Source organism: Pseudopipra pipra, chromosome 29 (genome assembly GCF_036250125.1).
Source record: "Pseudopipra pipra isolate bDixPip1 chromosome 29, bDixPip1.hap1, whole genome shotgun sequence".
Classification (NCBI taxonomy): Eukaryota; Metazoa; Chordata; class Aves; order Passeriformes; family Pipridae; genus Pseudopipra; species Pseudopipra pipra.
In genome coordinates, this window is record NC_087577.1 from 825,608 (window position 1) to 848,776 (window position 23,169).

Here is a 23,169-nt window from a genome sequence, read left to right on the forward strand (position 1 = left end):
GGGGTTTCAATCAAAGGGGGGGGGTCCCAGCACTCGGGGGGGGGGGGGACAAGGAGGAAGAGGGGGCACAAAGAGGAAGGGGGGGACACCAGGAGGAAGGGGGGGGGAGACACTCAGCCCCTTCCCCACCCCCTGATTTGGGGCAGGACCAAAATCCTTGGGATGGGGACCAAAATCCTTGGATGAGGTTTTTTTTGGGGGGGGGGAGAGGCCACAGGACCCCCTGGACCCCCCCCAGGCCACAGGTGAAGCAAAGACAGGGCACAGCAGGGGTTAAACCACTAGAAGTTTAATTAATTGCATTATTACTACAAGAATAAAGGATTCCTGAGAGCCTCTCTCGCAGTGCCCGGAGCTTTCATGGAGCACAAATTCCTCCCCTTTTCCCCCAAAAAAATCCAGGTGTGCACCCCCCAAAACCTTCCCCCCCCCCAACAGAAATCCAGCTAAAGGCACTGAAGTGCTTGAAAACCAAGGTTACAAAGCCATAGTTTTTCTTTATTTTTAACGTTTTTCCTTCCTCTAAAACTCGTAGAAACTTTAGGGTTTGGTTTTTTTTAATTTTCTCTATTATTGAACAGCATTTACAGGGTCAAGGCCCCACACCCCACGGGGGGGGGGTCACACCCGGCCCAGGGGATTTGGGAACCACTTGGATTCCTCTCCTTTTCCTTTGAAATCCTCCCCCCTTTTCTCTCCCCTGGAATTCCCCCTCTGGAATCCACCTGCAGCGAGGGGAGGGGGGAGGATTCACCCCCTGCCCCCCCCCAAACAAAAAAAAAAAAAGGAGAAAACCAAGGGAGAAAAAAAAATAAAAATCAAGAAATCAACCCCCAAAAAACCAAAATAAGGGAAAAAAAAAACCAACAACAAAAAAACCCCACAAACCCAAAACAAACCCCCAAAATCACAACAGCAGTTGGTTGGTTCTGTCACCTTTAGTGTATGATACAAGTTCTCAGGGAGGGTTAGAGGGGATTTATTCACAGGGAATTCCCGGGATAACGAGTCCAAAGAGTCTTTTCCGGCTGGTTTTTCGGGGGGACCTGGTGATGGGGAGGGTCCCCCCTGGTCCCAAAATATCCCGAGGAAGAGGAGCAGCCGGGAAAACGGGGGGAGGAGCCTCTCTGGTTTCAGTCCAGAGCGGGGTTTGGGAGCAGAATTCCCTCCTTTCCTTCCCTGGAGAGCAGCAGGATCCTGGGTGGAATGTGGGGAGACCCCCCCCGGCCCTGGGATTGCCCAGAGGCGTTTTTTGGGCTTGTTATTCCTGATCCAAAGGGGAATTTCCTCCTCCTCCCCAGGGAATGCCGGGTGTCCCAAGGGCAGCACGAGCGATGGATGATCCCAGGGGATGGATGATCCCAGGGGATGGATGATCCCAAGGGCTGGGTGATCCCAAGGGCTGGGTGATCCCAAGGGCTGGATGATCCCAGGGGATGGGTGATCCCAGGGGATGGGTGATCCCAAGGGCTGGGTGATCCCAAGGGATGGATGATCCCAGGGGATGGATGATCCCAGGGGATGGATGAGGGACCCCTCAGAGGGGCTGATGGAGCCCAGCCCCATTCCAGGAGTCCGGGATCGGCTCCTTTCCTGCAGCTCCCGGCGAAACTCAACAACAAAAAACAAAAACATCCCAAAGGGAAAGAAAACCGGAAAAAAAAAACACCCAAAAAAGTGGATTTTGCTGTGTGAGGACGTGGAAAAGCCTCCCCTTGGTCCCGGGTCCTGCCCAGCTCCGGAGCAGGGACAGGGAAGGGCCCCTCGGTGAGTCCGGACGTGGCTCCTCCTCTCCCGGAGCCGAAATCCGGAGATTTGGGATCACCCCCAATTCCCAGGGGGATTTGGGATCACCCCCAATTCCCAGGGGATGAGGCAGGAGCAGGTTCAGGCACAGAGTCAGGACAGCTCATCCATCCCATCCTGGTTCTCCTCTCTCTTCCCAGCTCCTTCATCGGGATGGAGGGAAGGGGAGCCCGGGGCTGTTATTTACACTGTTCCCACCGGGAATGCCGTGGATCCCGGGGGAATTCCCGAGGGGGGATGATCCAGGGGGAATTCCCAGGGAGGGCTCCCTCAGTTCTCGAGGCTGTTGGGTTGTTGTTCCACTCCATGGTTCCCAAGGGGGAATTCCAGAGGGAATTCCAGAGGCCGGGCTGGGCTCCCCCCTCAGTTCTCAGGGCTGTCCTTCCGCAGGGTCCCGAGGGGGAATTCCGGAGGGAATTCTGGAGGGAATTCCAAAGGCCAGGCTGGGCTCTCCCTCAGTTCTCGGGGCTGTTGGGCTGTTGTTCCACTCCATGGGTCCTGAGGGGGAATTCTGGAGAGAATTCCAGAGGGAATTCCAGAGGCCGGGCCGGGCTCAGTTCTCAGGGCTGTTGGGCTGTTGTTCCACTCCATGGGTCCTGAGGGGGAATTCCGGAGGGAATTCCAGAGGGAATTCCAGCGGCCGGGCCGTGCTCCCCGCTCAGTTCTCGGGGCTGTCCTTCCGCGGGGTCCCGAGGGGGAATTCCAGCGGGAATTCCAGCGGCCGCCCCTCAGTTCTTCGGGGCTGTTGTTCTGCCTGGCCCTGATGAAGGCCATGCCGTGGGTCCTGAAGTGGGTCTTGAGGTTGAGCTGGCTGTCGAAGCCCCTCCCGCACACCTTGCACACCAACTTCCCGTCGCTCCCCGCGCCCTGGGATCCCCCTTCCCGGGGGCTCCGCGGGCCCTGGGCGGGATCCTCCCCGTCCCCCCGGGCCCTTCTTCTTCTTGTGGGTGATGAAGCGGTGGCGGTTGAGGGACACGTGGGAGGTGAGCAGAGCCCGCACTCCGGCACTGGTGGGAGCTGCCGTCAGTCCGGTGCTGCGGGATGTGCTCCTGGAAGTCGGAGGCGCTGCTGGCCAGGTACCCGCACTTGCGGCACCGCAGGGGCCCCTTGCGCTCCCCCTTGGGGGTCTTGGAGGGGGGGTGGTGCTGTCGGGCTCCTCGCTGCAGGAATCATCTGAGGAGAGTTTCCGCTTCCAGCCCGAGAGCTGCGGGAGGGACCGAGAGGGGTCGGGGGGAGTCGGGGTCGGAAGGAACCGACCGGCGCCGGGATCTCCCTCGGGGGGATTCCCTGGGATCGAGGGATGGGGGGGCACCGAGAGCTGTGGGATCCCACCCAAGGGGGGTCCCAGAACAGCTGGAATCCCATCCAGGGATCCCATCCAAGGGGGTCCCAGACAGCTGGAATCCCATCCAGGGATCCCATCCAAGGGGGTCCCAGAACAGCTGGAATCCCATCCAGGGATCCCATCCAAGGGGGTCCCAGAACAGCTGGAATCCCATCCAGGACTCCCATCCAAGGGGGGGTCCCAGAACAGGTGGGATCCCATGCAGGGATCCATCCAGGGATCCTGCCCAAGGGGGTTCCAGAACAGCTGGAATTCCATCCCAGGGGGGTCCCAGAACAGGTGGAATCCCATCCAGGGATCCCACCCAAGTGGGTTCCAGAACAGCTGGAATCCCATCCAGGGATCCATCCAGGAATCCCATCCCAGGGGCTCCAGAACAGCTGGAATCCCATCCAGGGATCCACCCAGGAATCCCACCCAAAAGGAGTTCCAGAACAGCTGGAATCCCACCCAGGAATCCCATCCAAGGGGGGGTCCCAGAACAGCTGCAATCCCATCCAGGGATCCATCCAGGAATCCCATCCCAGGGGCTCCAGAACATCCCCACCCCCCCCGTGTCAGGCCCCTCCCACCCTGGGGCACATCCCGGGCGATCTCCGACGGGACATTCCCACTTTCCTGCAGGACACGGAGTCAGGAACAAACCAGGAAACCCCCCCAAACCCCCCCAAGCCCCCCCTGAGCCCCCCATACCTGGGAGGGGCCGCTCCCGATCCGGGAAATCACGACCTCCTGGCTCCTCATCTGGTCCGTGACCTTGATCCCGTGCCGGACCTGGATGTGCTTCTCCAGGATGAGGCGGCTGCTGAAGGTCCTCTTGCCCTCCGTGCAGTACCTGGGGTGGGACAGGACCTCGGGAAGCTCCCAAACCCAGCTGGTTTCCCTGGGAATGCCTCTCTGGCACCCCAACCCCAAACCCCAAACCCCGAACGTGCCCGACAACAAAACCCCGGAGTCGTTCCCGGCTCCGTGTCCGACCTCCCGCGGTTTCACCTCCCCTCCCTCCTGCCCTGCCCGGACCCAACCTCCCCCCGGGGGGTTTCCCAGCCCCCCCAGTTTTCCCGGGATGGCTCCGGTGGGTACCTGCAGGGATAGACCCGTTTGATGCCCTCGTGGTTGACCCGGACGTGCCGGCGCAGGCTCGGGGCCGAGCAGAAGGAGCGTTCGCAGAGGTGACACGGGAACTTCTTCACCGACTGCGGGGACACCACGGGGGCCCTCAGCTGGGGACGGGGACGGGATCCCGCTCCAGAGGGTGGGGGGGGCTCGGATTCCCGCTCCAGAGGGTGGGGGGGACTTGGATTCCCGCTCCAGAGGATGGGGGGGACTTGGATTCCCGCTCCAGAGGGTGGGGGGGACTCACATTCCCGCTCCAGAGGGTGGGGGGGGCTCGGATTCCCACTCCAGAGGGTGGGGGGGACTCGGATTCCCGCTCCAGAGGGTGGGGGGGACTCGCATTCCCGCTCCAGAGGGTGGGGGGGACTCGCATTCCCGCTCTCTGCCCATCCCAGGGGCTGCCCAAGGGGATCGGGAGCAACTTGGGCTCCTCAGACCTCAACCCCGGGGGGTTTGTCCTGGGGGAGAAGGATCCCAAATGTCCCACCCCTGATCCCAAATGTCCCACCCCTGATCCCCAGTGTCCCATCCCTGATCCTGAGTGTCCCATCCCTGATCCCAGCTTTCCCATCCCTGATCCCGAGTGTCCCATCCCTGATACCAGGTGTCCCATCCCTGATCCCAAATGTCCCATCCCTGATCCCGAGTGTCCCATCCCTGATCCCAGGTGTCCCACCCCTGATCCCGAGTGTCCCATCCCTGATCCCGAGTGTCCCATCCCTGATCCCAGGTGTCCCATCCCTGCTCTGGGCTGTGACATTCCCTGATCCTAAAGCAGGGATCCATTCAGGAATCTCATCCAAGGGGGGGGGGGGCACAGGACAGGTGAAATCCCATCCAAGGGAACCTCATCCAAAGGAATCCCATCCAAGGGAATCCCAGGACAAGTCCAATCCCATCCAAAGGAATCCCATCCAAGGGAATCCCATCCAAAGGAATCCCATCCAAGGGAATCCCAGGACAGGTCCAATCCCATCCAAGGGAATCCAGGACAGGTGGAATCCCATCCAAAGGAATCCCATCCAAGGGAATCCCATCCAAGGGAATCCCAGGATGGGTCCAATCCCACCCAAGGGAATCCCAGGACAGGTCCAATCCCACCCAAGGGAATCCCAGGACAGGTCCAATCCCATCCAAGGGAATCCCAGGACAGGTCCAATCCCATCCAAGGGAATCCCAGGACAGGTCCAATCCCATTCAAGGGAATCCCAGGACAGCTCCAATCCCATCCAAGGGAATCCCAGGACAGGTCCAATCCCACCCAAGGGAATCCCAGGACAGGTCCAATCCCATCCAAGGGAATCCCATCCAAGGGAATCCCAGGATGGGTCCAATCCCATCCAAGGGAACCCCAGGACAGGTCCAATCCCATCCAAGGGAATCCCAGAATGGGTGAAATCCCATTCAAAGGAACCTCAGGACAGGTGGAATCCCAAACAAAGGAATCTCATCCAAAGGAATCCCATCCAAGGGAATCCCATCCAAAGGAATCTCAGCACAGGTGGAATCCCATCCAAGGGAACCCCAGGACAGGTCCAATCCCATCCAAGGGAATCCCAGGACAGGTCCAATCCCACCCAAGGGAATCCCAGGACGTGCCGTATCCCGACCGCGGCTCCGTGGCCGTCGCCCTCCCGCCCCCCCATTCCCGGGGGCTGGAATTCCCGGGGGCTGGAATTCCCGGGGGCTGGAATTCCCAGGGGCTGGAATTCCCGGGGGCTGGAATTCCCGGGGGCTGGAATTCCCGGGGGCTGGAATTGCCGCTTCCCGGCTCACCTTGCCGTGCTCCTTCTTCATGTGTGCCACGTACTCGTCGCGCTCGGGGAACCAGGAGTGGCAGACCCCGCAGGTCCAGCCGCTGCCCTTGGCCTTGGAGCCCGTTTTCCGCTGGAAGCGGCTCCGCTTGGCCTTGCGCAGCTCCGGGGAGCTCGGGGGCTCGTCCTCCTCCGAGGAGGAACTGGATTCCTCGGACACCTTGGACACGGGAGCCTCCAGGGGCTCCTGCTTGGGGGTCAGCAGCACCTTCCGGGCCCCGTCCTCCTTGGCCTTCTGGGGCTGGTGGGTGTTCTGGGGGGACAGAGGGGGGGTTTTCCTGGGAATTCTGCCCATCCAGGGGCTTGGTGTGGGATGGGGCGGGGTGGGAAGGGAATTTTGGGATCAGCTCATTCCAATCCACTTCTCATGGAGCAGTGGCTCCAACCCGGCCTGGGATGGGAGGGAACATCCTTCCAGGGATGGAGGATTCCTCCAGGAATGGAGAATTCCTCCAGGAATGGGGATCCCTCCAGGGATGTGGATCCCTCCAGGGACAGAGAATTCCTCCAGGGATGGAGAATCCCTCCAGGGACAGAGAATTCCTCCAGGAATGGAGGATCCCTCCAGGGATGGGGATCCCTCCAGGGATGGGGATCCCTCCAGGGACAGAGAATTCCTCCAGGGATGGAGAATCCCTCCAGGGATGGAGGATCCCTCCAGGGATGGAGAATTCCTCCAGGGATGGAGAATTCCTCCAGGGATGGGGAATCCCTCCAGGGATGGAGGATCCCTCCAGGGACAGAGAATCCCTCCAGGGATGGAGGATCCCTCCAGGGATGGAGAATTCCTCCAGGGATGGGTAATCCCTCCAGGAACAGAGAATTCCTCCAGGGACAGAGAATTCCTCCAGGGACAGAGGATCCCTCCAGGGACAGAGGATCCCTCCAGGGATGGAGGATCCCTTCAGGAATGGAGGATCCCTCCAGGGACAGAGAATCCCTCCAGGGATGGAGAATCCCTCCAGGGATGGAGAATCCCTCCAGGAACAACCCATTCCAGGGGCCTCATCACCCCCTGAGGGGTTTTTCCTGCTGTTCCCCAAGGGTTTTCCTGGGGTTCCCAAAGTGTCCCAGGATTCCCCATGAGGATTAGGGATGCTCCTGGATTCCCTGTGCCAGGAAAGACCGTGGATCCCTGATTTTTTCCCCCTTTTTTGAAGGGATAAAGGTTCTCCTGGTTTGGGGAAAAGTCTCTGCTGGGGATAAATTGGGGATGAACACTTTGGGCTTGGGAAGGACCCCAAAGATCCCCCAGGGAACTCTGAGCATAGATGAAAGGTGGCAGCTGAGGAAGAGGATTAGAGATGCTCCTGGATTCCCTGTGCCAGGAAAGACCGTGGATCCCTGATTTTTCCCCCTTTTTTTAAGGGATAAAAGGTTCTCCTGGTTTGGGGAAAAGTCTCTGCTGGGGATAAACTGGGGATAAACACTTTGGGCTTGGGAGGGACCCCAAAGATCCCACGGATGAAAGGTGGTAGGCAAGGAAGAGGATTCGGGATGCTCCCGGATTCCCTGTGGTGGAAAAACCATGGATCCCTGATTTTTCCCCCTTTTTTTAAGGGATAAAAGGTTCTCCTGGTTTAGGGAAAAGCCTCTGCTGGGGACAAACCCTTCCAGCTCAGGAGGGACCCCCAAACACCCCCCAGGGAACCTCCCATCACCCGAACCATCTTGGGCCGCTCCGGTGGGTCGGGATTCGCCCATTTTTTTCCCGTTTTTTCCCGTTTTTTCTCGTTTTTTCCCCGTTTTTCCCCGTTTTTTCCCCATTTCCCCCCGGGCTGACCTTGAGGTGCTCGAGCATGGTGCGTTTCTGGGCGAAGAGCAGCGGGCACTGCGGGCACTTGAAGACGCTGACGCGCTGCGGCAGCAGGTGCTGGTCAAAGTGCGCCGAGAGCAGCGGCTTGTGCGTGAACACCGTGTCACACATGGCACACTTGTAGATCAGCCTGGGCATAAACACATACATGTGTCATACATGTGTCATACATGGACACCGTGTCACACATGGCACACTTGTAGATCAGCCTGGGATAAACATACATGTGTCATACGTGTGTCATACATGGACACCGTGTCACACATGGCACACTTGTAGATCAGCCTGGGCATAAACATACATGAACACGTGTGTGACACACACAGGGACACCGTGTCACACATGGCACACTTGTAGATCAGCCTGGGCATAAACATACATGAACACGTGTGTGACACACACAGGGACACCGTGTCACACATGGCACACTTGTAGATCAGCCTGGGCATAAACATACATGTGTCATACATGGGAACACACAGGGACACCGTGTCACACATGGCACACCTGTAGATCAGCCTGGAGGGGTTAAACACATACATGTGTCATACATGGACACACATGAACAGTGTCACACACACAGGGACACCGTGTCACACATGGCACACTTGTAGATCAGCCTGGGGATAAACATACATGAACACACATGGGAACACACATGGACACCGTGTCACACATGGCACACTTGTAGATCAGCCTGGGGGAACAAACACACATGAACACGTGTGTGACACACACATGGACACCGTGTCACACATGGCACACTTGTAGATCAGCCTAAGGACATACAGGGACATGTGAACACATGGGAACACACATGGACACCGTGTCACACATGGCACACCTGTAGATCATCCTGGGGGGGTTAAACACATACATGTGTCACACATGGGCATACATGGACACACAGGGACACCGTGTCACACATGGCACACTTGTAGATCAGCCGGGGGGGGTTAAACACATACATGTGTCACACATGGACACCGTGTCACACATGGCACACCTGTAGATCAGCCTGGGGGATAAACACACATGTGTCATACATGGACACACATGGACACCGTGTCACACATAGCACACCTGTAGATCAGCCGGGGGGGTGTTAAACACATACATGTGTCATACATGTGTCACACATGGACACCGTGTCACACATGGCACACTTGTAAATGAGCCGGGGGGGGGTTAAACACATACATGTGTCATACATGGGAACACACATGGACACACAGGGACACCGTGTCACACATGGCACACTTGTAGATCAGCCTGGGGGGGTTAAACACATACATGTGTCATACATGGACACACACGGACACCGTGTCACACATGGCACACTTGTAGATCAGCCGGGGGGGGTTAAACACATACATGTGTCACACATGGACACCGTGTCACACATGGCACACCTGTAGATCAGCCTGGGGGATAAACACACATGTGTCATACATGGACACACATGGACACCGTGTCACACATGGCACACTTGTAAATGAGCCTGGGGGGGGGTTAAACACATACATGTGTCACACATGGGAACACACATGGACACACAGGGACACCGTGTCACACATGGCACACCTGTAGATCAGCCTGGGGGGGGTTAAACACATACATGTGTCACACATGTGTCACACATGGACAGTGTCCCAGGGATCCCGGGATCCCAGGATTCCCACTCACTTGGACTGCTGGTTCCCGAATCCCGGGTGCTGCGTGTACACGTGGGCGTGGGCGCTCGGGGCCGACTTGAAGGCCATGGGACAGATGGGACACTTGTGGAAAACCTCGCAGTGGGAGCTCTGGATGTGGGACTTGATGGAATTCACCCCCCCGAAGACCACGGCGCAGCTGGGACACCTGGAATAACGGGAATGGGAATGGGATACAGGCACAGCTGGGACACCTGGAATAACAGGAATGGGAATGGGGATGGGATACAGGCACAGCTGGGACACCTGGAATGGGAATGGGAATGGGATAGAGGCACAGCTGGGACACCTGGAATAACGGGAATGGGAATGGGATAGAGGCACAGCTGGGACACCTGGAATAACGGGAATGGGATACAGGCACAGCTGGGACACCTGGAATGGGAATGGGAATGGGATAGAGGCACAGCTGGGACACCTGGAATAACGGGAATGGGAATGGGGATGGGATACAGGCACAGCTGGGACACCTGGAATGGGAATGGGAATGGGATACAGGCACAGCTGGGACACCTGGAATAATGGGAATGGGAATGGGATACAGGCACAGTTGGGACATCTGGAATGGGAATGGGAATGGGATACAGGCACAGCTGGGACACCTGGAATAACGGGAATGGGATAGAGGCACAGCTGGGACATCTGGAATAACAGGAATGGGAATGGGATAGAGGCACAGCTGGGACACCTGGAATAACGGGAATGGGATACAGGCACAGCTGGGACACCTGGAATAACGGGAATGGGAATGGGATAGAGGCACAGCTGGGACATCTGGAATAACAGGAATGGGAATGGGATACAGGCACAGCTGGGACACCTGGAATAACGGGAATGGGATACAGGCACAGCTGGGACACTTGGAATGGGAATGGGAATGGGATAGAGGCACAGCTGGGACACCTGGAATAACAGGAATGGGATAGAGGCACAGCTGGGACACCTGGAATGGGAATGGGATACAGGCACAGCTGGGACACCTGGGATAACGGGAATGGGATACAGGCACAGCTGGGACACTTGGAATGGGAATGGGAATGGGATAGAGGCACAGCTGGGACACCTGGAATAACAGGAATGGGATAGAGGCACAGCTGGGACACCTGGAATGGGAATGGGATACAGGCACAGCTGGGACACCTGGAATAACAGGAATGGGATACAGGCGCAGCTGGGACACCTGGAATGACGGGAATGGGAATGGGGATGGGATACAGGCACAGCTGGGACACCTGGAATAATGGGAATGGGATAGAGGCACAGCTGGGACACCTGGAATAACGGGAATGGGATACAGGCACAGCTGGGACATCTGGAATAACGGGAATGGGAATGGGGATGGGATACAGGCACAGCTGGGACACCTGGAATAACGGGAATGGGAACAGGAGAAAGGCACCGGGATGTCGGGGGGGCCATCGGGATCCAACCCAGGGCTGGGATCTGGGAAAAGTCCCACAGACACCAGGATCCAACCTGGTTCTGGGATCTGGGAAAACTCCACCAGACACCAGGATCCAACCCAGGATCTGGGAAAACTCCCACAGCCACCAGGATCCAAACCCAGTTCCAGTCCCAAATTCCAGCCTGGATCATCCCCTCCCTCCCAGCGCTGGCAGGATCCCAAATTCCAGCAGGGATGGACCGCAGGCCTTGGATGCCTCCAGCTGGGATTGAGGCTGCCCAGGAAGCCCCAGGAGGACGGGAATTCCCACGGGATGAGAGCAGGGAAGGGGCAAAGGGCAACATTCCAAGGGGGAGGGAAGAAGGAACCCGGATTCCGCCCGGACGGGAAACGCGGCGGGTTCGGGGGGAAAACCCGATGGATTCCAGGGAATCCCGGGATTTGGGGGCCGTACCTGTAGCCCACCCTGCGGGAGAAGTGCAGGCAGGACTCCTTGAGGTGGGACTCGAAGTTGGCCAGCAGGAAGTTGCCGCCGCACTCGGGGCAGACGTGCGGGGGGCGGCTGCGGTGCATGCGCTGGTGAGCGCTGAAGCTGCAGCGGTTGGACATGATCATGGGGCACGTGGAGCACACCTGGGATACGGGGGGATTCCACGGGGTCAGCACGCCCGGAATGGTGGGGGCTGGCAGGGGTTACAGCCAGCTCACACCAGCTCCCACCATAGCCCACCATAGCCCACTATATCCCACCATCTCCCACTATATCCCATCATATCCCACTATATCCCATCATATCCCACTGCCTTCCCATCATCTCCCACTGCCTTCCCATCATCCTTCCATCATCTCCCACCACCTTCCCATCATCTCCCACCATATCCCACTGCCCTCCCACCATATCCCACCATAGCCCACTGCCTTCCCACCATCCTCCCACCATCTCCCACTGCCTTCCCACCATCTCCCACCATATCCCACTGCCTTCCCATCATCCTTCCATATCTCCCACCACCTTCCCACCATCTCTCACCGTCTTCCATCATCTCCCACCATAGCCCACTGCCCTCCCACCATCCTTCCATCATCTCCCATCACCTTCCCATCATCCTTCCACCATCTCCCACTGCCTTCCCACCATCTCCCACTATATCCCAGTGCCTTCCCATCATCCTTCCATCATCTCCCACCACCTTCCCACCATATCCCACTGCCTTCCCACCATCTCCCACTATATCCCACCGCCCTCCCAGTGCCTTCCCACCACCTCCCACTGCCTTCCCACCATCCTTCCATCTCCCACCACCTTCCCATCATCTCCCATCACCTTCCCAGCATCCTTCCACCACCTCCCACCATCCTCCCACCATCCTTCCATCATCTCCCACTGCCCTCCCACCATCTCCCACTATATCCCACTGCCCTCCCAGTGCCTTCCCACCACCTCCCACTGCCCTCCCAGTGCCTTCCCACCATCTCCCACCACCTTCCCATCATCTCCCATCACCTTCCCACCACCCTCCCACCATCTCCCACTGCCTTCTACTACCTCCCACCACCCTCCCACCATCTCCCACTGCCCTCCCAGTGCCTTCCCACCATCTCCCACTGCCTTCTACTACCTCCCACCACCCTCCCACCACCTCCCACTGCCTCCCACCACCTCCCACTACCTTCCCACCATCTTCCACCATCCTCCCATCATCTCCCCATCTTCCACCATCTCCCACTGCCTCCCCATCACGTCCCATCACCTTCCCACTGCCCTCCTACCACCTCCCACTGCCCTCCCACCATCTCCCACCATATTCCACAGCCTTCCCACCATCCTCCCACTGTCTTCTACCACTCTCCCACCGCCTCCCACCCCACTCCCACCACCTCCCCCCTTCCCTCCCCGTCCCTCACCGTGCTGCCGGCGCTCCCGCCCTGCTGCTGCTGCTGCTGGAAATGCGCCGCCAGCCCGGCCTTGTCCTTGCACTGCTCCTTGCACTCCAGGCACCTGAAGCAGCTGTAGCTGCCCTGCTCCGACCCTCCCAGGGGCAGCACCGGCGGCTCCTGCGCCCCGTTGGCCGCGCCGGGGCCCTCCTGGGCCACCCTCCCGGCGGGGAAGGAAGCCACGGGCACCAGGGGGGTGATGTCGGGCTGGCCCACCATCTGGTCCAGGGCGATGGGGCGCATCACCAGGTGGGAGCACTGCATGACCAGCCCCTTGTCCTTGTGCTCGCGGGCGTGCAGGAGGAGGCTGCACTTGTTGAAGAACACCAGGCGCTTGGTGCAGTGGTTGCAGGTGACCTCGATCCTCATGCTGCGCCGGTCGTAGTGCCGCGCCAGGCTCTTCTCCAGCGCGAAGGCGTCGCCGCACTCCAGGCAGCGGTACCCGAAGGGCGGCAGCGCCAGGCTGGCGTCGGCGGGCGGGCTCAGGTTGGGCTTGTAGGTGGGCAGCAGGTTCTTGCTGTTGAGGATCTTGTTGAAGGCCTCCACCAGGCTCGACTGGCTGCGGGAGATGACGGTGCCGGCCACGGCGGGCGGCGGCTTCTGCGGCTGCACCATCACCACCGCGGCGCCGTTCACCTTCTGCCCGCCCGGCGCCGCGGCGGCGCCGGCCCTGCCATCCACCCTGGGCAGGCTCTGCGGCACCAGGTTGATGATGTTCTTGGCCACGGCCTTGCCGGGCTTGGCGGGCAGCACCACGGACTTCTGCTGCGCCACGCTGGCGGCGATGAGCATGGCGCTGCTGGCGCTCTGGATGGTGGACACGGGCAGCACCGTGCCCTGCAGCTTCGCGCCGTTGCCCAGCTGGACGCTGACGATCTTGGGCCCTTCCGCCGCCTTCGAGGGGCTGCCCAGCTCCGGTTTGTCCTTGGGGGGCGGCTCCGGGGTCCCGTCCTCCTTGGTGCCCTCCAGGGAGGGCTCCCGGGAGCTCTGCTCGCCCCCGGGGCCTTTGGTGGAGCCCGGCTCCGAGTCCGAGGACACCCTGGTGACCGTCCTGGTGATGCTGCCGCAGGAGGTCTTGATGGTTTTGATCCTCACCTTGAGCGGCCGCGAGGAGCTGGAGGAAGGCGAGTCGTTGTTGTTCTCCTCCTCCTCCTCCTCCTCCTCGTCCTCCTCCTCCTCCTCGGCGCTGGACATGCTCTGCGGGCTCCCCGTGGATTTATCCAGCCCTTCCTGCTCCTCCTTGAGGGAGAGCCCGTCCTTGGGGGAGGGGGCCAGCCCAGGGGACGGGGGTTTGAAGAAGGGCTCCCGGGGGCTGCTGTGGGGTGAGCGCTTCCCCTCGGCCCCGGCCTCGCCCAGGGCGGCCTCCGAGCCCGGCCAGGCCGGGAGGGGCGAATCCTCGGCGGAATAACGCACGGTGACGGACTTGAGGTGCTCCAGGGGGCTGTCCCCGAGGGCCGCCCCCAAGCCCTTGGGGCTGGGCTGGCGCCCCGGCAGCTCCTCCGAGTCGGATTCCTCCTTTTTGATGGCGGGGCCGGGGCGGGACCCGTCGGCGCCGCCGGCCTGGTTGGGCTCGAAGGGCTGCGGGAAGGCCGAGGGTAGGTCCCCCGAGCCCTCCCCCAGCGGCTCCTTGGTGGGGGACGGGGACAGGCAGGGCACCGCCAGCGCCTTCTCCTTGCCTTTGCCCTCGCGGGCCCTGTCCAGCAGGGCGGGATCCTCGCCGGGCTCGGGGCTGAAGTGGGAGAAGAGATCCAAGGCCTTGGGGCCCTTCTCCTTGGCCCAGCACTCCCCGTTGGCCGCCGACTCCCCCGCCCTGTGCCCGGGCGATCGCGGCGCGTCGGCGGCGGCGCCGAATCCGTTGTGGAGCAGCCGGGAGCCCATTCCGTGTCCCGGTGTCCCTCCCATCCCGTGTCCCGCTGTCCCTCCCATCCCGTGTCCCGGTGTCCCTCCCATCCCATGTCCCGGTGTCCCACCCATCCCGTGTCCCGGCGTCCCTCCCATCCCGTGTCCCGGCGTCCCGCTCATCCCGTGCCCCCCCAGCGTCCCGTGTCCGTCCTTCCCGCGGCCGTCCAGCGGCTCCAGCTGCTCGGGGCACCCCGTGTTCTTGACGATGACGCTGACGGCCGAGATGTCGGGGTGGGGCAGGACGTGCTCGGGGGGTCCCCCGGTCCCCGGGTCCCCCGGGCCGGGTTTGAGGGGGGCCGGGTCGGGCTCCTCGTGCCCGGCGTGGATCGCCTCGTTGGCGTCGATGTCGGGGATGTCGAAGGCGGCCAGGAGGTCGTCGAAGTCCGGGGTCTTCATGTCCCCCATGGTGGGCACGGGGGAGAGGCTGGAGGGGGGGGAAAAAAAAGGGGAATGGGGTGTTAGGGAGGCAAATCCTGGCTTCTCCCAAAAGAAGCCCCAAATCCCGACGCTCCTGGGGCTTCCTGAAGTCGGGAATTGCCACACTCAGGCCTCAGAACTGAGCTCATCCACCCCTGTCCGTGCCCAATCCAGCCCCTCTTCCCACAGGAAAGGCTGTTTCCCTTCCCTTTTTCTTTTCCTTCCTTTTTTCCTCTTTCCTTTCCTTTCCTTTCCTTCCCTTCCCAAACCTTCCCTTTCCTTTTTCCTTCCCTTCCCAAATCTTCCCTTCCCTTCCCTTCCCTTCCCTTCCCTTCCCTTCCCTTCCCTTCCCTTCCCTTCCCTTCCCTTCCCTTCCCTTCCCTTCCCTTCCCTTCCCTTCCCTTCCCTTCCTCTTCCCTTCCTTCCCTTCCCTTCCCAAATCTTCCCTTCCCTTCCCTTCCTTCCCTTCCCTTCCCTTCCCTTCCCTTCCCTTCCCTTCCCTTCCCTTCCCTCCCTTCCCTTCCCTTCCCTTCCCTTCCCTTCCTTCCCTTCCCTTCCTCCCTTCCCTTCCCTCTCCCAGCCTCCTCCTTTTGCTCCAACACCCCCCCCCAAACATTCCAGCAGCTCCAGCTGCTCCTCCCTCCCCCAGGGATCAGGGACAACCCCTCTCCCCCCCCATCCCTGTGCCCATCCCACACATCCCGAGGATCCCGTCCTTGGAAAAAAAAACCTGGAAAACCCTCGGGGGGGGGGGGGGGGGGGGGTACGTTTTTCCCACGGGAGCTGCTCCCCCAGGGGAGCTCCTACTGCTCTTCCCGGGATTTGGGGGGAGCAGGGAAGGGCCACACTCACCCAGACAGCCCCCAAAGTGCTCCCCCCTCAGCTCCGGGGGGTTTTATCCCGGGAGCAGCGGGAAAAGCGGGAGAGGCCGAGCCCGGCCCGGGGCTGATCCCTGGAAGAGCCCCCGGAGCGAATTCCCGAGGCCGGGACTTTTCCAAGGCCTGGCTATTTTTAAACGCTGCTTTTCCTGTTCCCTTCCCTGACCCCGGCGGGGCTCTGGCAGCTCCAGGCCCGGCTCCTTTCCCGGCCCCTTTCCCGGCTCCTTTCCCGGCCCCTTTCCCGGTTCCAGGGGGGTTAAGCCGGGTTTAAACCCCCCCTGCCCGGAGCCCCTTCCCGTGTCCGAGCGGCCTCGGCGCTCCCGGCACCACGTGACGCCGGATCAGCTTCCCAAGGAAACCTTGGACAAAGCCTGGCCCTGTGTCCCCGGGCCCACGGAGCCTTGGGAATGCCGGGAACACACACACGGAACCGCCGGGCTCTGGGAAACCGGGAATGGCCGGGCCGGGCTCGGGGGCTGAGTGGAATTCCAGCCCCTCTGGAGCTGTTTGGGAAGTGATCCCTGCTCCAAACATTCTGGGAGTGATCCCTGCTCCAAGGCCTCTGGGAGTGATCCCTGCTCCAAGGCCTCTGGGAGTGATCCCTGCTCCAAACATTCTGGGAGTGATCCCTGCTCCAAACACTCTGGGAGTGATCCCTGCTCCAAACATTCTGGGAGTGATCCCTGCTCCAAACATTCTGGGAGTGATCCCTATTCCAAGGCCTCTGAAAGTGACTCCTGGAAGTGATCCCTGCTCCAAACACTCTGGGAGTGATCCCTGGAAGTGATCCCTACTCCAAGGTCTCTGGGAGTGACCCCTGGAAGTGATCTCTGCTCCAAAGCCTTGGGAAGTGACCCCTACTCCAAGGCCTCTGGAAGTGACCCCTGCTCCAAAGCCTCTGGAAGTGATCCCTATTCCAAGGCCTCTGGAAGTGATTCCTGCTCCAAAGCCTCTGGAAGTGACCCCTATTCCAAGGCCTCTGAGAGTGATCCCTGCTCCAAGGCCTCTGGAAGTGACCCCTGGAAGTGATCTCTACTCCAAGGTCTCTGGGAGTGACCCCTGGAAGTGATCTCTGCTCCAAAGCCTTGGGAAGTGACCCCTACTCCAAGGCCTCTGGAAGTGACCCCTGCTCCAAAGCCTCTGGAAGTGATCCCTATTCCAAGGCCTCTGGAAGTGATTCCTGCTCCAAAGCCTCTGGAAGTGACCCCTATTCCAAGGCCTCTGAGAGTGATCCCTGCTCCAAGGCCTCTGGAAGTGACCCCTGGAAGTGATCCCTACTCCAAACATTCTGGGAGTGATCCTGGAAGTGATCCCTACTCCAAGGTCTCTGGGAGTGATCCCTGCTCCAAACATTCTGAGAATGATCCCTGGGAAAGATCCCTGCTCCAAACACTCTGGAAGTGATCTCTGGAAGTGATCCCTACTCCAAACACTCTGGGAGTGATCCCTGCTCCAAAGTCTCGGGAAGTGACCCCTATTCCAAGGCCTCTGGAAGTGATCCCTGCTCCAAACACTCTGGGAGTGATCCCTGCTCCAAACATTCTGGGAGTGATCCCTGCTCCAAACATTCTGGGAGTGATCCCTATTCCAAAGCCTCTGGAAGTGATCCCTGCTCCAAGCCCTCTGTCACCCAGGACAACAACTGGGTTATCCAACCCCTCCTTCCCAAGGTTATCCAATCCCCCTTCCCAGGGTTATCCAACCCCTCCTTCCCAAGGTTATCCAACCCCTCCTTCCCAAGGTTATCCAACCCTTCTTCCCAGACAATCCTCAGGGACTGAGGGAGAACAGGAGGGGGAGGAAAATTCCAGACTTGGAGCACCTGGCACAGCTTTTCTCCCAAATCCTTCCCAACCCTCCCCCATTCCCAGCAGCTGCTGGGGAGGAGGAGGAGGAGGGAAAAGCCTGGAAAACCCCGGATTTTGGGGGATTCCTGCAGCACTTCCCCTTCCTTCCTCTCCAGGACTTTGGAATCACTGGATGGATCCACAAGGATCCCAAAAATCCCACCCTGGAGCAGGAAAAAGCCACTTGGAAATCAGTTGGATTGATCCAGGTTATTTTTTTTCCCTTGTTTCCTTCCCAAAGGGATCTCCCCAAATTCCCTGGAAGCAGCTCCCCAGAGGCTGGGGAAGGAGCCAGAAGCAGCTGGATGTTTTCCAAGGGAACAGGGAGAGCTGGGAATTCATTTCTCCCGGGATAAATAAAGCTCCTGGCTGGGAAGGGGAGCACCAGGATCCCTCCCTCTTCCCGGCCCTCTGTGGGATCCAGGCAATCCGTGGGCACCATTCCAGGCCCATCCCAGTCCAGCCATTCCCTCTCCCCATTCCCAAGTGCCACGGAGGCACCAGCAGATCCCTCTGGATCCCATCCCCACCCCGGATCCACGGGGAGCCCCATCCCAAACTCCTGCCCCAGGCTCCCATCCCAATCCCAAGTTCCCATCCCAACATCCCAATCCCAAACTCCCATCCTGATCCCAAATCCTAATCTCAAACTGCCCATCCCAATCCCAAGATCTCATCCCAATCCCAACATCCCAATCTCAAACTGCCCCTCACAATCCCAAACTCCCATCCTGATCCCGAGATCCCAATCCCAAACTTCCCATCCCGATCCTGAGATGCCAATCCCAAACTCCCCATCCCCATCCCAAGCTCCCATCCCGATCCCAACATCCCAATCTCAAACTCCTCATCCTGATCCCAAGATCTCACCCCAATCCCAAATCCCAATCTCAAACTCCCCATCCCATTCCCAACATCCCAATCCCAAACTGCCCATCTCAATCCCAAAATCCCAATCCCAAACTCCCCATCCCGATCTCAAACCCCCATCCCAATCCCAAGCTCCCATCCCGATTCCAAATCCTACTCTCAAACTTCCCATCCCCATCCCAAGCTCCCATCCCAATCCCGAGATCCCAATCCCAAACTCCCATTCCTATCCCAAATCCCAAACTCCCATCCCCATCCCAAACTCCCATCCCCATCCCAAACTCCCCATCCCAATCTCAAATCCCAAACTCCCCATCCCAAACTCCCCATCCCAATCCCAAATCCCAAACTCCCCACCCAATCCCAAACTCCCCATCCCAATCCCAAACTCCCATTCCTATCCCAAATCCCAAACTCCCCATCCCCAATCCCAAACTCCCATTCCTATCCCAAATCCCAAACTCCCCATCCCAATCCCAAACTCCCATCCCAATCCCAACATCCCCATCCCAAACTCCCCATCCCAAACTCCCCATCCCAATCCCAAATCCCAAACTCCCCATCCCAATCCCAAACTCCCCACCCCAATCCCAAATCCCAAACTCCCCATCCCAATCCCAAACTCCCCACCCCAATCCCAAATCCCAAACTCCCCATCCCAATCCCAAACTCCCCACCCCAATCCCAAATCCCAAACTCCCCATCCCAATCCCAAACTCCCCACCCCAATCCCAAACTCCCATTCCTATCCCAAATCCCAAACTCCCCATCCCAAACTCCCCATCCCAAACTCCCCATCCCAAACTCCCCATCCCAAACTCCCCATCCCAATCCCAAATCCCAAACTCCCCACCCCAATCCCAAACTCCCCACCCCAATCCCAAACTCCCCACCCCAATCCCAAACTCCCCACCCCAATCCCAAACTCCCCATCCCAATCCCAAACTCCCCACCCCAATCCCAAATCCCAAACTCCCCATCCCAAACTCCCCACCCCAATCCCAAATCCCAAACTCCCATCCCAATCCCAAACTCCCAATCCCAAACTCCCCACCCCACTCCCACTCCCCCATCCCGCTCCCGGATCCGACCCCGCTCCCCCATCCCGGCGCCGCCGCCTCGTCCCTCCCGGCCCTGCCCGGGACTAAATCCCCTCCGGATGCCGGGAATTAACTCCCGACCATCTGCCAGCCCCGACACAAACAAGGGGGGGCCCAGAATCCCGGGAATCCCCACAATTCCCAGCCTGGAACACTCAGGTTTCCAACCCTCGGAGCCCGGACCGGCCACTTTTTCCCGGGATAACCAGGTGGAGGAGAAGGGCTGGGGGGGGTGGTTCTGATATTCCAGGGAATCTCAGGATCTCTCCAAACATTCCAAGGATGCTCCCGAGCCCTGGGATCATTCCCAGCAGCTCCCAGTTATCCAAGGGCCTTTCCAACATCCCATTTTCCAACCTCAGCCAGGATATCACCCCCATTCCAGATTTCCCCCCCATTCCAGATTTCCCCCCTATTCCCAGTTTCCTCCTTATTCCCATTTTCTTCCCTGTTCCCAGTTTTCCCCCCCTCATTCCCATTTTCTTCCCTGTTCCCAGTTTCCCCCCCCCCATTCCCAGTTTCCTCCTTATTCCCATTTTCTTCCCTGTTCCCAGTTTCCCCCCCCCATTCCCAGTTTCCTCCTTATTCCCATTTTCTTCCCTGTTCCCAGTTTCCCCCCCCCATTCCCAGTTTCCTCCTTATTCCCATTTTCTTCCCTGTTCCCAGTTTCCCCCCCCCCATTCCCAGTTTCCTCCTTATTCCCATTTTCTTCCCTGTTCTCAGTTTTCCCCCCCCATTCCCAGTTTCCTCCTTATTCCCATTTTCTTCCCTGTTCCCAGTTTCCCCCCCCCATTCCCAGTTTCCTCCTTATTCCCATTTTCTTCCCTGTTCCCAGTTCCCCCCCCCATTCCCAGTTTCCTCTTATTCCCATTTTCTTCCCTGTTCCCAGTTTTCCCCCCCCATTCCCAGTTTCCTCCTTATTCCCATTTTCTTCCCTGTTCCCAGTTTCCCCCCCCATTCCCACTTTCCTCCTCTATTCCAGTTTCTTCCCCATTCCCAGTTTCCTCCTTATTCCCATTTTCTTCCCTGTTCCCAGTTTCCCCCCCCATTCCCAGTTTCCATCCCCTGGAGAGGCACAAAGTCATTCCAGGACTGGAAAAACCCCGGGAGAAGCTGCACTTTTTGGAGCCTTTCCACACATCCCACCAAACTCACGGAATCCCGGGATTCCCTCATCCCAAACCTCAATTCCCGGGACACTGAAGTGTGATCAGACCCCCCAGACACACAAACCACCCCTCCTGGGAGGATCCAGCCCCAAATCCCGAGTGGATTCCCAAGGATTCCAGCAGCCACTCCTCAAAAAAAAAACCTGGAGGAGCAGGAAAATTCCCCTGGGAATTTGGGAGCTTCAAAACGAGGCACCAGAAATGAGGGGAAGGATAAGGGGGGGGTGGGGGTGTCCAATTCCCACCCCAAAACCCCAAATCCCCCTAAATCTCAGGGTGGGGGTGTCCACGATCCCCAAAATCCCGGGAATGGGGGTGTCCACGATCCCCAAAATCCCGGGAACGGGGGTGTCCGTGACCCCCCCAAATCTCAGGATGGTGACAGTGACACCCCCTCCCCAAAACCTGAGGGGGGGTGTGACTGTGACCCCCCAAAATCCCAGGATGGGGGTGTCCCTGAGCCCTCCCCAAAATCCCAGGGTGGGGGAGCGACCACGACCCCCCCCAGAGCTCAGGATGGGGGTGTCCACGACCCCCCCTCCAGTGACCGTGACCCCCCCAGGCCCGGGAGGGGGGTCCCCACCCCCGTCCCGACGGGGAGAAGGAGCGGCAGGAGCGGCCTCTCCCCCCAAACCCCCCTCGGGGACCCCCCCTGACCTGGGGCGGGGGGCGAGGGGGACCCCCAGGAGTGAGGGGGGGTCCGACGGGGGGGTCCTCGAGCAGAGGGGTCCGTGAGGGGCCCCCTCAGAGCTGGGACCCCATTTCAGCCCCGGGACCCCCCTCAGAACTCGCTCCCCCCTCAGACCTGCCCCCCCCGCCCCCCCCTCAGGCCGGATCCCCCTCAGGCCTCACCCCCCCGATCCCCCCCCGCTGTGGCGGCGGTCGTACCTGGAGCTGCGGGTGGGGAAGGGGGGCGCGGCTCCCGCTGCCCGTTCCCTTTCCCGCTCCCTGTTCCGGATCCCGTTCCCGATCCCTGTTCCCGGTTCAATCCCGGTCCCGGTCCCGGTCCCGCTCCGGCCCCTCCGCGGCGCCGCTTCCCCTCCGCCACTTCCTGCTCGGCCCCGCCCGCCCCGCGCGCCCGCCCCGCCGCGCCATTGGTCGAGCCGCCCGCCACTCACCGAAACTCGCCCTTCTATTGGCTTTCAGCGCTGTCTCTCAAGGAGGGTCGCTGCCATACGCACTCGCCATTGGCGGAGCGCTGCCCCGCGTTCATAGGAGGAGGGCTGTGTCAGTCAGCGCGCGTGTCACGCCCACGGCGCTGTTGCGCTTCCGATTGGTCCTGGAGCGCGTTCACCTCTGTGCTGATTGGCTGGAAGGCTGTCCATCAACTTAACCCGCCTCTTCACGCTTCCCATTGGGCAGGGTGGGCTGTCCGTCACGTGCGGGCCGTGGCCGCCATTTACGCGGGGAAGGTCCGTCGGGGCGGCTCCCAGTTGGTATTTTCCTATTGGGCGCCACACCTGTCGCTCAGCTCCAAGACGCGTCCCCCGCATGTCCCGGACAGGGTTCAACCTCCTCCTCCCATTGGCTGCCGGGGCTGTCACTCAGGAGGGTTTCTGGGGCTGTTCCGCCCATCTCCTCCTGACTCGGGAGGCCATTGGTGAAGAGCCCTGTCACTCAACCGTGTCTCTCGCTCTTCGTTCCCCATTGGCTGACGGGGCCAACGACCACCCATTGGGCCAGTGAGCTGTCACTCAATACAAAGCCCCACCCTCCTCGCAACCCATTGGCCCGCGCGAATCACAACATCCGCTCCTCCCCGTCGCTGATTGGCTGGTCCCGCTGTCCATCGACAGCCAGGCCCCGCCCTCCCCGACCTCGTTGTAAACACCGCGCGGGGCACGACGGGAGTTGGCGCAGGGGGCGGGGCTTGTAACACCAGTAACACCAGTACGGGGGGTCCTGGGGCCCAATTCCCTCAGTACAGGGGAGTCCAGGACCCCAGTCCAGGGAATTCCCGGGGTCTACTCACCCCTCCCAGCACAGGGAATTCCAATCCCGGTCCCCCCCAGGAGATCCCTGATTCCCCCCCAT

At 59.9% G+C, this 23,169-nt stretch overlaps 2 protein-coding genes across 3 annotated transcripts in view; one reads left to right on the forward strand and one right to left on the reverse strand.

The window, feature by feature from the left end:
- Window positions 1–23,169, forward strand: part of CDC42SE1 (CDC42 small effector 1) — a 119,565-nt gene that overhangs the window by 26,130 nt on the left and 70,266 nt on the right. The window contains exon 1 of one of the 2 annotated variants that reach the window (XM_064638280.1): window positions 43–50. The exons of the other annotated variant lie outside the window; for it this stretch is intronic. The gene's annotated coding sequence lies outside the window, so the exon portion shown is untranslated. Of the gene's footprint in view, window positions 1–42; window positions 51–23,169 lie in introns of those variants that run through there. 2 annotated transcript variants of the gene reach the window in all.
- Window positions 1,844–22,200, reverse strand: ZNF687 (zinc finger protein 687). The gene is given in 12 exon segments (XM_064638217.1): window positions 1,844–2,733; window positions 2,735–2,798; window positions 2,800–2,938; window positions 2,941–3,010; window positions 3,845–3,986; window positions 4,235–4,347; window positions 6,044–6,334; window positions 7,865–8,027; window positions 9,584–9,760; window positions 11,472–11,650; window positions 12,923–15,278; window positions 22,024–22,200. Coding segments are annotated over 11 exon segments (4,239 nt in total). The 5' UTR covers window positions 15,260–15,278; window positions 22,024–22,200; the 3' UTR covers window positions 1,844–2,169.